At 43.8% G+C, this 14,620-nt stretch overlaps 1 protein-coding gene and 1 pseudogene across 1 annotated transcript; both read right to left on the reverse strand.

Annotated features, from left to right (window-relative positions):
- Positions 1-315: 315 nt before the first annotated feature.
- On the reverse strand, positions 316-2,108 carry LOC125553352 (noroxomaritidine synthase). Its single transcript, XM_048717147.2, has one exon. The coding sequence runs from the start codon at positions 2,075-2,077 to the stop codon at positions 542-544; it is 1,536 nt and encodes a 511-aa protein (XP_048573104.1). The 5' UTR covers positions 2,078-2,108; the 3' UTR covers positions 316-541.
- Positions 2,109-8,706: 6,598 nt separating this feature from the next.
- LOC125553351 (chlorophyllase-1 pseudogene) lies at positions 8,707-9,878 on the reverse strand (annotated as a pseudogene).
- Between the last annotated feature and the right edge of the window lie 4,742 nt (positions 9,879-14,620).

Consider the following 14,620-nt stretch of genomic DNA (forward strand, 5'->3'; position numbering starts at 1 on the left):
GTCATGTAGGCAGCTGGCGTGATATGCATCCACATCTACGTAAATTAAACTTGATCTTTTGTTGCGACATTTGTGAAGGAAGAACTTATGATGAACCAGGATGTTGTAGCTACTGCCAGAATAAGAAGAAAGATAATACCTTGCGGAATCAAACGAAGAAGATTGGTAAGCGAATAAGAACAATATTTTTAACAAAATACTTGAAAAAGGTTCTTTTCTTTCTGAATTGTACCCTCACATATGCAAACAATAGTGCAGCATTGTGGCAACGAGACCCAACGGAGAAAGGATGAAGTACATGACCCAGAGTATGCATCGATGTATAATATTTGGATGCCTCATATATACTAGAGATTTTACAAACATCTCACGTGGTCAAGAACCCTTTTTTACAAATATATAACACATTTCATGCACATGAGGAATATAATAACTTCCAAGCAAAGTGTCAAACATAACCAAACATATAACTTCATGTTCTGTAATAAAGCATCCATGATGGATGCGTTATTCATATGCAATTTATAAACAGAGTCTACTTTTATATTTCTCGCTTCTTCAGGATCATCATAAGCCCATTCTTCATTTGTAGTGTACAAGACAGCTTGGGCTGGATGCTCTGCCCTTCCACCACCTCCATGTCAAAGTTCCAAACCACTGCCGCAACAACGGTTTTCATCTGCACAACAGCGATGTCCTTTCCAGGGCACATCCTTGGGCCTGAGTTGAAGGACAAGAACTTGTGGGACGGTACATACACCAGCTTGTTGCCATCCTCTGAGAGCCACCTATGTGGGTTATAGTCGCGACAGTCTTTACCCCACACGCCCTCCATTCTCGCCATGGAGTAGAGAGAAATAAGGATGGTATCGCCGGTGTGCACCTCATGGCCACTCGGCATGATATCAGCGGTAGCCACTGTCTTGCGCTCTATTGGTGCTGATGGGTACAACCTGAGAGTCTCGTAGAGGGCAGCTTTTAGATAGACCAAATGCTTGGTCTCCTCTGGCTCAAAGATCACCATGGAACTCTTACCCATGGCTACTTTGTGTGATGCAATGGGTGAGAGTTCATTGCGTATGATTGAAACGATGTTAGGGTTCTTGGCAAGGATATAGAAGATCCATGGCAACGTGGTGCCAATTGTGTCCCTCCCACCGAGCATGAGGCTAAGGAGCTTCGCACGGAGCAAGTCATCGTCTGCGTAGTCTGGGTCATTGATGTAGGAGGACAGAACATCCACACGCTCTTTCTCCCTGTTAATACAAACACATGTTCCATTGATCTTTTTCTTCTCGATCATCTCCATGAAAAAGCCTCGTATCACCTTGTGCGCCTCATCAAGCTTTCTCTCCGGGCCGATATTTAGCCTCCTCATAGCTTTCCAACAAGAGGCCGGCATGACGTGCCGAAAAAAGCCTACCTCCATGACCGTGTCCATGGCAACTGCAACATCCATGGACGGCATGTCCGAGGAGAGGAGGCTAGGGTCCACGCCGAAGAGAGGCGTGGCAGCCAAGTCAAACACAAACCTCGAAATCACTTCTTGCATGTCAAATGGAGTGTTGGTGCTTGCCATGTCAGTAAAAAAGGGGAGGAGGCCATTCTCTACCTTGTCGCGGCAGCATGCTGCCATACTGGAAACCAACCCTGGGCTGCTGAGCACGCTCTGGAATTTTGTGCGCTGCCGTCGCCATGGCTCACCGTCGACTGTGAAGATGCCTCCATCCATTATGTCGAAGATGGCTGCAAACTCGAGGCCCTTGGGGAAGTTTGCGTGGTTCGTTGTGAAGATGTGCCGGACGTTCCCAGGGTCACAAGTGAGAAATATGTGCCTTTGGGGAATATGTAACCTGAAGTTGTGGCCTGCTTCAGTAAGGATAGCAGCGAAATAGTCATGTGCATTATGGAGGTTGGCAATGACTCCAGGCAACATGTGCACTATTGGCCAGTCTGCGGGGAGCACTGATTGGCCATGTGATCGACTACTAGACCTGGAGTACATGTAGAGGAATGCAAGAAAGACAAATACAACGGAGATGAGCAGCTCTTGCTCGCGCGAGAACAAAATCGTCATTGTTATGAGAAGTATGGGATATGCAACTACTTAGATGTATGCTGCAATGGACATGGCGATGTCTTCATTTATATAGTAGCGGCGATGTGCACAATAAATCATCGATCGATTGGGAGAGGAATTAATGCAGGAATCAGTTGGGAAACTATCAGTCACAAGTCACGGCTACTATTTATGGCCGGCAGTCGCGTTAATGATGTACAGTCCGATGTGAAGAAGACGGGGAGAGTTTAGAAAGAAGCAAAATTTTCTAACCTATGGGTGTAAGCAACCCCACAGGATGATCCATCCGAACGTTTCAGTTCGGCCATTCTGTAGAAGAATATTTGGTCCGAGACCATTGCACTAGCAAGAAAATGTTAGAGCAACTCCAACGGGCCGACCCAAACGGACGGCGATTTCGTCCGTTTTTTGTCTGTTTGGGTCGGCCGCCCGCCCGGTTTCCGCCCTGTTTTTCATATGGGTCGGTAGCGCGCCCAACGCGCCGACCTATATGTGCACGCGTGGCCGGCTGGCCGCCCAATTTTACATATGATGAAATAAAAATTTAACAAACAAAATAGTCCGCCCAAATAAATAGTATAGTTTACATGCTAAATAAAAATAAAAATGTTTCACATAGTTCTGCAAACGAATAAAAAAAGATACATCTATTGATTGCCAACATGAGTCCACATATACTCAACCAAATCATTTTGCAGTTGCACGTGAGTTTCCCAATCACGCATGTCTTCATGAAACTGAGTGAACTGCTCAAATGTTGCCGCTACTCCATACTCAGGCACAACATTCCCACCCTGAAACTGAAAGCCTTGATCGTACAGACGTTCCGAGCGCTCAATTACTACGATCATACTGTGCATGATCACACAAGCAGTCATCACCTCCCATAGTTTCCGCGTGCTCCAAGTATTAGCAGGATACCGAACGATGCCCCATCGAGATTGCAAAACACCAAAGGCACGCTCGACATCCTTTCTAGAACTCTCTTGCTCTTGGGCAAATATTTTCCTTTTCTCTCCGACAGGGTTGGGTATTGTCTTGACAATAGTGGTCCACTGAGGATAGATACCGTCACCCAGATAATACCCTTTGTCGTAGGTGTGGCCGTTGACAGTAAAGTTCATCGGTGGGCTGTTGCCTTCGGCAAGCCTAGCAAACACCGGCGAGCGCTGAAGCACGTTGATATCATTGTGTGATCCAGCCATGCCAAAGAAAGAGTGCCAGATCCAGAGATCTTGAGACGCCACGGCCTCTAGTATGACAGTGCAAGCCCTGACATGTCCCTTATACTGCCCTTGCCAAGCAGAAGGGCAGTTCTTCCATTCCCAGTGCATGCTGTCTATGCTGCCAAGCATCCCCGGGAAGGAGGACGCATTATCTTGGACTATAAACCACTTGCTTTAAACAAGCATGGTGTGCATGGGGGTTAATGATGAAAATAGCTTGCTAAGTCTTGAGGACCCCCCCCCCTCCCCCAAAATAAATCATCAATTAGGAGATGAATGAATGCCGGAATCAATTGGGAGAATATCAGTCACAAGTCACGGCTACTATTTATGGCCGACAACCACATTAATGATGTATTGCCCTATGTGAAAAAGACGGGGAAAGTTTGGAAAGAAGCAAAAAATTTTCACCTATGGGTGTAAGGCTGGTCACAATGGGTAAGAACATAAGCTAGTAACTTACACACTTCTCTAGACTATATTACTACCTCCATAGTGGGTAGGAACATCTATGTAGTGTCATGCAACGATGTATTTATTAGGTTATAGACTCATTATTTTTTGAAGTGTGTGATGTTTCGGTAACTTAGCTAGTTACCACAAACACCTCTCTCTTCATTAAATATGTGCCACATAAGCAAAGTTGTATTGAAGTGTGTGATGTTACTCCTAAGTTCCTCCCCATTGTGACCAGCCTAAGCAACCCCACAGGATGATCCGACCAAACATTTTGGTTCGGCCATTCCAGTTTTTCTATGTTATAAAATATAAAAAAATTAAAACCTAAAACCTAAAAAGTTCAGAATTTCATAAAACAGTATTAAAATTAAATATTGTTCACAAATTTGAAAAACTTTCTCGGGTTTTAAAAGCTGTTCAATAATTCGAAAAACTAAAAAATTTCCCATACATTAAAAAAAATTGTTCACGGGCTTAAATATTCCCAATTTTCCAAAACTGTTCATGAATTTTTAAATAATGTTCACGGTTCTGATAAAAATGCAAATCAAATTTTAAACATGCTGTCAGATAAACAAACATTCACAAATGTAAAAATTGGAGTTCAAAAAATTTCAATAAATTTAAAAATATTCGCTATTTCAAAAAAATATTCCTGGTTTTGAAAATTGTTCATGCATTTGCCGAAAATGTTTAAACATTCATAAAATTGTACATTTTAGGAATGTGTTGACCATTTAGTAAAATGTTCTAAATTTCAAAATTTTGCAAACTATCCCCGGGTATCATTAAATGTTCCTTAATTTGAAATATATAAGAATATAAAAAATAAACATTAACAAAAGGATTGAAAAATCGATAATGAGAACAGTGTAGAAAAACGAAAATAAAAATCCAAAAGAAAAAAATTGAAACCAAGAACCTTCACAAAACTGCAAAATGGAACCTAGTTGGGCCCCTAGTACGCATTGAATAGAACTGCCCCCCCGAGATAGAGCTCCTAGTCATTTCCCGTGTAACCCTAAAAAAAAGTAATTTCCCTCGTGCGTCAAAGGAAATTCCTATTCGGCGCTACAGGCGCAGGTTTTTACTTTTTTGCTAACCGGCGCGTGCAGCAGCTACTCGTGCGTCTTAGTTGGGCCGGCCCATATTTATGTTTTTCTTCTATTTTCTTAACTCTAAAGAAACTGCAAAAAATGCACGCGAGCTAGGATTCGAACACGCATTGCGGGTTATCAGTGATCGACGCGTAACCAACACGGCCACTTCACTAGGTGTGATAGCATACATGTTTTCCATCCATTTCTTCATTCCTCTTTATCCTTTTTCTTTTGTCCTTTTCTTCTTTCTTTTTCCAAATTGGTAATTATTTTCTTCAAATAGATGAACTTCTTTTCTAAATCCATGAACTGATTTTGGTGAAACTCGTTATTGTTTTTTCAAATCGATGAACGTTCTTCAATATCCATGAAGTTATTTTTCAAATTTTTAAACTTTTTCTCAAAATCGATAAACTTTTTTTCAAAATTGATCAACTTTAAAAATCTGAATGAACCTTTTTCAATTTAGATGAACTTTTTCGAAAATTGATGAACTTTTTCCGAATCGATGAATTTTTTCAAATTTGATGAACTATTTTCATTGTTCGATGAACTTTTTTGGAAAAATGTTGAACTTCTTTTGTATTCGTTAATTTTTTTTGAATACATGATTTATTTATTTGGAGAACTATTTTTGAATACGCGAACTTTTTTTTTTTGCATGTTCATGAACTTCATTTGTATTATGAGAACATGTTTTCGAATAAATTGAAAATCTAAACGCTACAGAGTAATAGCGCGCCTATGTTTCCATTCTTTAAACTGCTCGCGCTGTGAATTATCACTAGCAGTTAGTTGGTCGTGTGGTTAGTCTTGTTGTGTGGCAGCGCTAGGGTGTCAAGATCAAATACCGGTCGAGAGCTATTTTTGACGGTCTTTTTCCGCGCAGCTACTCCCTCCATAACGAATACTTTAGTGTTCTTATATTAATTTACAGAGGGAGTAATTTCTTACAACAAACAACCCATAAGATCTCGCGGCCAACTCATGGCTCTGACACATGGATAGCAAACTTCCACGCACCCCTGTCCATAACTAGTTCTTTGATGATACTTTAATCCTTCAGATCTCTATTAACAGACTCCTCTCATGTTAAATTTAGTCTACTCGGACTTCTCTTGACATTCTCCGCACGCTTTAGCCGTCCGCATACTTTAGTTTCTTACATATCTATTAAAAAAATAAGATTATTCTATAAATATATTAAATTTTTCAGTGTGTACTAATAAATATGTTCATCATATAACTAAAAAAGTTTAACATATACTTATGAAATGTTAAATTTTTATAATGTGAAGTTTCATCATATATATAAAAAATTCCAGTGTTTAATGTTCAAAAACGAGATACTGAAAAATATCAACCTGTATTTGGGAAGAATATTCATCATATCTTGCAAAAATGATAAATATCAATTAAGTAATAAAAAGTATAAAAGGATAATGAAAAGTAAAACGCAATAAAAAATAAAAAGGAAGCCAGAAAACAATGCACGCCCGTCGAATGGGACGGTCTATCTTGCTCCTCGCTTCAGCGAAGCTGTACCTATATGTCCCAGGTCACATAGGATTGGCCATTTTTCTTCATTTGTTTCATTTTTCTTCTTTCCATTTTTCCTTTTAACGAAATGAAACAAATATTTGTAGATATGGAAAAAATATTCACGAGTACTTTGTTTTCTTGAATTTGGAAAAACATGAATTCAAAGAAATGTTTGTGATTTTAGAAAAATGTTCACGTTTTTATTTTTCCTTTTGAACTTGAAAAATGTCCTCGATTTTTTTTTGAAACTTGGAAAACGTTCATGAATTTAAAACTATTGGTGATTCTTAAAAAATGTTCATGATTTGAAAAATATTAATGAATTTGAAATACATGGTTGCCAATTAAAAAATGTTCCTGAATTTGAAAAATTAATATGAATGGTGGTGTGGTGGTTGATCTATTCTTCTGCTTGTCGTCTCCGCGTCCCCTTGGTGAAGGCCCCCCCCCCTCTCGCTTTATAGTTCTGGAGTGCGGAATAGGGTTTTTCTACGATTGTGTGATGATAATTGGACCACAGAGCCTTTACAAAGTTTGTTGCTGACATCAGGGATCCAACATCGTACGGTACGAGAGCTGGTAATAGCACTTGCACCCATACCAGGCGTCGTCTTCTCTGGTTAATTGGTCTTGATTACCTAGCTCCATATCTTTCATATTTGACTTCATTTCAGTTCTAAGATGGCCCATTACTGGAAGGAACAAAATAAACAAATGAATTTGTGATCTTTCACTTTTATTAGTCATTAGTGATCATATCGAAGTGATTATCTTAGGAAATATAAGATTATCCGGTTTAAACAAGGGTAGAAATGAGTGAAAAAAATACACTTATCACACGTCACTAGACCATTGTCCAACCCATCATCAATATCTATAGACGAAAAGAAGAAGAAATTTTAACCTCTCGAGCATAACGCCGAACACCTGGTGGCATGGACCTCAACTGCGACGGCCGAATGTGCCGGGTGAGGGGGTGATGAGGTGTTTGGAGAAGGGATGTGAGGAACCAGATGGGGAGAAGGCGTCGGTGTGGATGCCCTCTTTCTTTCTTCGTCACCGCCTCTTTGAGGGCCTTTTCGGCCTCCGTTGGCTTCCTCGCCGGCTTGCCATCGGCTAGAGCAAGCAGAGGGCGACCGAGATTCTTCAAGGCCAGTATGGCCTTGCCACCGGTCTTTGTTGAGATCATGGCGGTCCACACCAGGCTCTTCATCCCGAGGTGCTTCCTTGGCCCGAGAGGCGACACGTGGGGTCAACTCCTGCAGCGTAGCGCCAGCGGGAGTGGCCGGCACGGCTGAGGAGGCGGCCTTCGGTTCCATTTCCATCAAAATCAGGACTGGCGGTGGTGGTAGCGATGACATTCGGCGACCGAGGCAGGAAGAGGTGGCGCCGAGGGCGGGAGTTGAGATGGGAATAGTTTTTCCTAAGAAATGTGTGTGCCGCTTAAAATAAGAGAGGGGGCATGGTTTTGAGACTTAACTAGATAGGGGATGGGCTAGGTGTGTTAATCCCTCTCTTTTTTTGAGGGGTTAACAATTTATAAGGGATCGCTAGATTTGCCCTTATAGACCTGTTCCCCCCAAAAACTAAAATTAATAGACTTGTTTGTTTTATTTATGTACACAAGTTTTATTTCTTTGCATAAATGTATTTATGTTCAACATATATCACAATAGAACTAGTTTTTTTATCAAGGAACAAAATAACGAGAATGGCCTTTTGGAGGCCTTTATTTTTGAAAAATTCAAATTCAAACTTTTATGTTTTAAAAAATTCTGAAACCAAATATGCGAGTATGTATATGGATGTAACTCACATGTGTGTAAAATTTCATGATGAAATACGTTGAAATGCGACTTGTACAAAAAAGACAAATTCATGGTCTGGGAGGATGAATAGTATCATGCGCTAAACAGCTCCAGTTTTGTCTTTTTTGCACAGCCCTCATTTCATCATGCTTTGCCCTGAAAATTTACACACATGTGTGTTATGCGTTCATGTATATCTGTACTTTTTCAGAATTTTTTGAAACATAAAAATATGAATTTAGATGAAATTTGAATTTTGAATCTGGAGGCCTCCAGTGAGCTCAGTCACCAAAGGCAATTTCCGCAAAATAGCGTGCTATAGTTTAATAGCGTCGACCTTATAATACGCTATTAGCGAGCCACTGTAAATTGTTTTTTTGGGAAAGCCATCATAATAGTTTATATTTCATGCGAAAATAAGGATACATTGTTTGGTGAAACGTCCACAAAGAAACCCAGAGGCTTCGACTTCCAAACAATAGTTCGAGAAGTCTCTGACTTTCTTACCAACACATTTGTCTCCATATTGATTTATTTAGCGAGACAACTTCTGACACTATAGCATGCTATCAGCGATGTTATAACACGCTATTTTTCCAGTGTTTTTTACATAATTTATTTACCATGATTGTCCTTAATTAGTACCGGAAGTCCACAACACCATTTATTTACATTGGTGGATCTAGCCCCCGGCATTTCACGGCAGGCGGTGCTCGACAGGATCAAGCACCACCGGCGCGACGACCAGGTCTCTCACTATGGCCCGGAGATCCCCGTCTTCCGCCCCCAACGCAGCGTTCAGGAACGCCACGATGACACCGGCGACGCACCGCCTCATCGCGTCCCTGGGCCCGTCGCCGCTCTCGCAGACGAGCCCGGTGACGAGCGCGGGTGCGTCGTCGTCCAGCAGGTCCAGGTGCCCGTAGTCCCTGGCCACGAGACCCACGTCCGGTGACGGCGGCCGGCACTCGCGGTAGAACTCGGCGTGACCCACGTCCGCAGGCGCGCAGGGCAGGAGGAGCGCGTCCTTCCCCTCCTCGCCAAGCCCGGTACCGACGACCAGCACCGGCGTCCCCGCCGTCATCATGTCGAAGGAGGATCTCGGGTGGGAGCTGGGCGGACCTCCCGGCACCGGCGACGGGGTCGAGGCCGATGAGCACCGAGAATCTGGCCAGGTGGGTCACCCCGTGGTCGAGAGCCAGCGCGAAGGCCGTGTGGCCGGCCAGGGCGAGCCTCGGGAGCTCCGCCTCCACGCCGTCGGGGAGCACGGAGGGGAGGCCGCCGGGGAGCCAGTCCGCGACCCTGGCCGCCGCCGTGATGTCCTCGTTGTCGCCCAACGGCGGCACCAGGCTGTTGCTGACGCTGAACTGGGGCGCGACCGTGATGTAGCCGTGGGACGCGACGTGCCGGAGGAGGTGCTGGTAGTAGTGGTTGCGGAGGAGGAAGCCATGCAGGAGCATGATGACCGGGTACGTCCCCGCGTCCTTGGGCGCAACGATCAGCACCGGGACCGGCGGTGCCGGCGCCGCGTCGTCGGCGTCCACCTCGATCGCCTCAACCGCATGCTTGCCCGGCTCGAACACCGAGGCACCGGACTTGTCCATCGTCGCCATCTCTGCTGCTGCTCCTGCTCAAGCTCCTCGGTGCACCGGCTAGCAGTTAGGTCTCTCTGTGGCTTGACGATGATAAGAGGGGGCGAAGGTGCATGGCAGATTTGTAGGCGGATTGGCAAAGTTGAAGAAGGTAACTACTTACTTAATTTGGCAGTGGTCGATCTAGTTCAGCTTAATCGTTTGCATGGAAATGAGAAGAACGTGTTGGAGAGATGCAAGTTTTTTATGCACATGCATGAATGAGCGACTGGTCATAATCATATGCTAGCAGGTCATGTCGATCAGGTTACTCCTCTCTCAAGGAGGAAAATAACCGGTATGATAGTGTATATGACTGGGTTTATCAATGATCAAACTCATGCATGCGCGCAAGGAAGAGTTTTTAAGTGCAGCTTTATTTCTTGATGGTAGTCGTTTGTTCATCTCCTGAAAATTTTTGTTCTAATTTGTTCTTGAAATTGGTGCTCGCATTAATCATGTGGTGATTTCGATGGTAGTCATTTGTTCATCTCCTGATATAGTTTGATTGACATATATAGTACCAAGTTTTTTGTTTTAGGCGAACCAACATGTGGTTGCATGGTTAGGAGGACAGTGGCATCCCCAGCACACTAGAGTTTAAGTCCTAGATTTGACATTGGTGCTCGCATTATTCTTGAATTTATTTCAAGCTTTCGGCGATGTTTGTCCAGTGGGAGGAGATGTTCCCGTTGACTGGGAGGCGCCCGTAGTAATTTCGTAAATTCTCGAGATGTTATGCGGGCTCAGTCTCTCGGAAGTACCCATAGGGATAGGATGTGCGCGTGTGCATGCGTGCCATGCGTAGGGCTGGTTGTATGCTCATGTATGTAAGCGACTTTGATTGTATTATGTTCACAATTTTTTTGTGTGTTTTAGAGAGCCTATTTCAATCAATACCTTTTGTTAGGTTGTTTTATTTGCCCGGGTGATACAAACGTGCTTGTCTCCTACTTGAGTCCGGTTAGCTCTTGCATGCCGTATCAGAATTGTTTGCCTGAGCTCAACAGCTTGAGAAATGAGAAGAGCGTGTTGGAGCTATGCAGCTAGGTTTTTAATGGGCATTCATTGCTGATAAGAGGTGGCAACTTTATGAGCATCATAAAAACATTAGGCATGAATTATACAATTGTCGGATTAAAGATATGCTTAACTTTTGTTCTAATTTGTTTCTCTATGGATAAAAATGAAAAGGAAACCTTAGTGCTTTTAAATGACACTATGGAGAAATAAGCAGTGTAGTCCAGAATATCATCCTATGACATAAGAATGTGTGCCCATTAAACTTCATGTTGGTTAAATTAACTTCAATTTAAATGATGTCCATCGAGAACATTGCCTCATATGATAAGCTTATGTTTTCCAATGTCTAGGAAACATAAGATTCCCAATTAATAGACTTATTGACATTAAATTTTGGCACTAATGTTGCCTTTAGTAATCCTATATACATAAAAAGTTGATACTAGAGAATACCTCGCGCGTTTCTCTAGTATCATATTTATCTCAACATGCACACATACCACCTCATCAAAGGCCCACCACTACATGTATGAGAAAAAAAATTCATTATTAGTTGATCTCATGCACTCCTTCCATCTCAGCATACATGCCACCTCATTAAAGATCCACTCAACATGCATGAATTTTTTTTCCATTACATTATGCCACTTGTATTCAAAATATTTTTTGACTACACAATAATCAAATAAAATATCTAATATTTATTTTTAGCTTTAGTTCATACTCCCTCCATTCCAAAATGAGTGTCTTAACTTTGTACTAACCTTAGTATAAAGTTGTACTAAGGTCAGGACACTTATTTTGGGAAGGAGACACTACTAGTGAAAAGCCTACCAGCAGCGAGGGTTTTGGGCCTCTCAGTAGCGCGGGCACCGGCGCTACTAATAAGGCTCTACAGCTAACGTATAGCAGTAGCGCCGGTTGTCCCACGCTACTGCTATACATGAGTAGCTGTAGCGCTCTTTGAGAAAGGGCGCTACTGATATTATCTGCAGCGCTGTTTGCTGGGACGCGCTACTGACAATGCGGCGCTACTGCTAAATTTCCCCCCTCGCTACTACTAGTTTATTTATTAGTTTTTTTCCTGCATATTTGTTTTGTATTTGAATAGGCTTTATACAATAATCTTTAGCATATCATACACATACAAATGTAATCATAGCATATACATACAATTAGTCTTATCAAATCATGTCATCATCATAATCATCATCCAACACAAAGTGGTCTCTCGTCATCATCTCGAAAATAGCGATACAAGTCTCGAATGATATGCAAATACATCGTCATCCATCTAAACAATGATATACGCGAGAAGAGCTATCACTTTGAGAACATGAGTTCGTATCCCTCTTTCGCATTAGCGTGAACCTCTAAACTAACTACTGTCTGTCGCTCGGAAACCGGAAGGGCCTGACACTCCGGCCACTTGTCGTATATATACTCCTGGCATAGCACTTCTTCGCCATCTATGATCTATGCACCTGCATCATCACATGAGTCGATGATATGCAACATATATAGTTGAGCAACAGAAAGAGACATACTTGGCAAAAATAAAACCAACATATCATAAGCATAAATAACAAAGTTCATCGTACCCCAAAATACTCTAACTAGAGTGATTTTCGCTAGTCGAGGAGGAGGACGGTTTAATTACATCACAAATAAAGTTTCACCGTGCATAACTCAAAGTTTTGTCATACAGAAAGTATGGACTAAACGGACACATTGTCATATATCGACAATCACTCCAACATGTCGTTCCATCCATCCAAGTCAGGGAGATAGTCCCCGAGCCTAGTGAAAGGCTTCAGGTCGAGACGCTGAGAGGCTATCCATGTTCGGACGTCTTCCCGCGACATTTGTCCTTCTCCGTAGAACATCCCTGTTTTTCCGACGACCTCCTTCATGATGATTTGGGCAAGTTCGCGCTGGATGTTATAGAACTCAGATCGAAGTCGATGATCCTCGATGTCTCCTATGTCCTTTGCCCATTGCAGAATATGGGCATCGCCGGATCTAGGTGACATGCGAAGGTTCTGGTGATCCCGTCTGTACTCCAGCATGTGGTATAGGACATAGAATCCATCATTAAGAGAATCGTTCGGTTGCTGGATGCAGTAGAAGTCGGTCTTATGGCCGAAGGCGACCCTGCCGCCCCTTCTCTTCTTGTCCTTGACCTCTCCACCCCTTGCTTGGTAGTAAAACATAGCACTATCGAGAACATCCTTGATGTGTTGGCGAACGTAGCAGAAATTCAAAATTTTCCTACGTGTCACCAAGATCTATCTATGGAGAAACCAGCAACGAGGGGAAGGAGAGTGCATCTACATACCCTTGTAGATCGCTAAGCGGAAGCGTTCAAGTGAACGGGGTTGATGGAGTCGTACTTGTCGTGATCCAAATCACCGATGATCCTAGCGCCGAACGGACGGCACCTCCGAGTTCAATACACGTACGGAGCAGCGACGTCTCCTCCTTCTTGATCCAGCAAGGGGGGAGGAGAGGTTGATGGAGATCCAGCAGCACGACGGCGTGGTGGTGGAAGTAGCGGGATTCCAACAGGGCTTCGCCAAGCGCTGCGGGAGGAGGGAGATGTGTCACGGGAGGGAGAGGAAGGCGCCAGGGCTCAGGTGTGGCTGCACTCCCTTCCCCCCACTATATATAGGGCCAAGGGAGAGGGGGGGCGCAGCCTTGGCCCTTCCTCCAAGGAAGGGTGCGGCTAGGGAGGAGTCCCTCCTCCCCAAGGCACCTAGGAGGTGCCTTCCCCCTTTAGGACTCTTCCTTTCCTTATCTCTTGGCGCATGGGCCTCTTGGGGCTGGTGCCCTTGGCCCATATAGGCCAAGGCGCACACCCCTACAGCCCATGTGGCCCCCCGGGGCAGGTGGCCCCACCCGGTGGACCCCCGGGACCCTTCCGGTGGTCCTGATACAATACCGGTGACCCCGAAACTTGTCCCGATGGCCGAAATAGCACTTCCTATATATAATTCTTTACCTCCGGACCATTCCGGAACTCCTCGTGACGTCCGAGATCTCATCCGGGACTCCGAACAACATTTGGGTTACCGCATACTAATATCTCTATAACCCTAGCGTCACCGAACCTTAAGTGTGTAGACCCTAAGGGTTCGGGAAGCATGCAGACATGACCGAGACGTTCTCCGGTCAATAACCAACAGCGGGATCTGGATACCCATGTTGGTTCCCACATGTTCCACGATGATCTCATCGGATGAACCACGATGTCAAGGATTCGATCAATCCCGTATACAATTCCCTTTGTCTAGCGGTATTGTACTTGCCCGAGATTCGATCGTCGGTATCCCGATACCTTGTTCAATCTCGTTACCGGCAAGTCTCTTTACTCGTTCCGTAACACATCATCCCGTGATCAACTCCTTGATCACATTGTGCACATTATGATGATGTCCTACCGAGTGGGCCTAGAGATACCTCTCCGCTTACACGGAGTGACAAATCCCAGTCTCGATTCGTGCCAACCCAACAGACACTTTCGGAGATACCTGTAGTGTACCTTTATAGTCACCCAGTTACGTTGTGACGTTTGGCACACCCAAAGCACTCCTACGGTATCCGGGAGTTGCACAATCTCATGGTCTAAGGAAATGATACTTGACATTAGAAAAGCTTTAGCAAACGAACTACACGATCTTGTGCTAGGCTAAGGATTGGGTCTTGTCCATCACATCATTCTCCTAATGATGTGATCCCGTTATCAACGACA

This window comes from Triticum urartu, chromosome 4A, assembly GCF_056163025.1.
Source record: "Triticum urartu cultivar PI428250 chromosome 4A, HENAU_Tu73, whole genome shotgun sequence".
Lineage (NCBI taxonomy): Eukaryota > Viridiplantae > Streptophyta > Magnoliopsida > Poales > Poaceae > Triticum > Triticum urartu.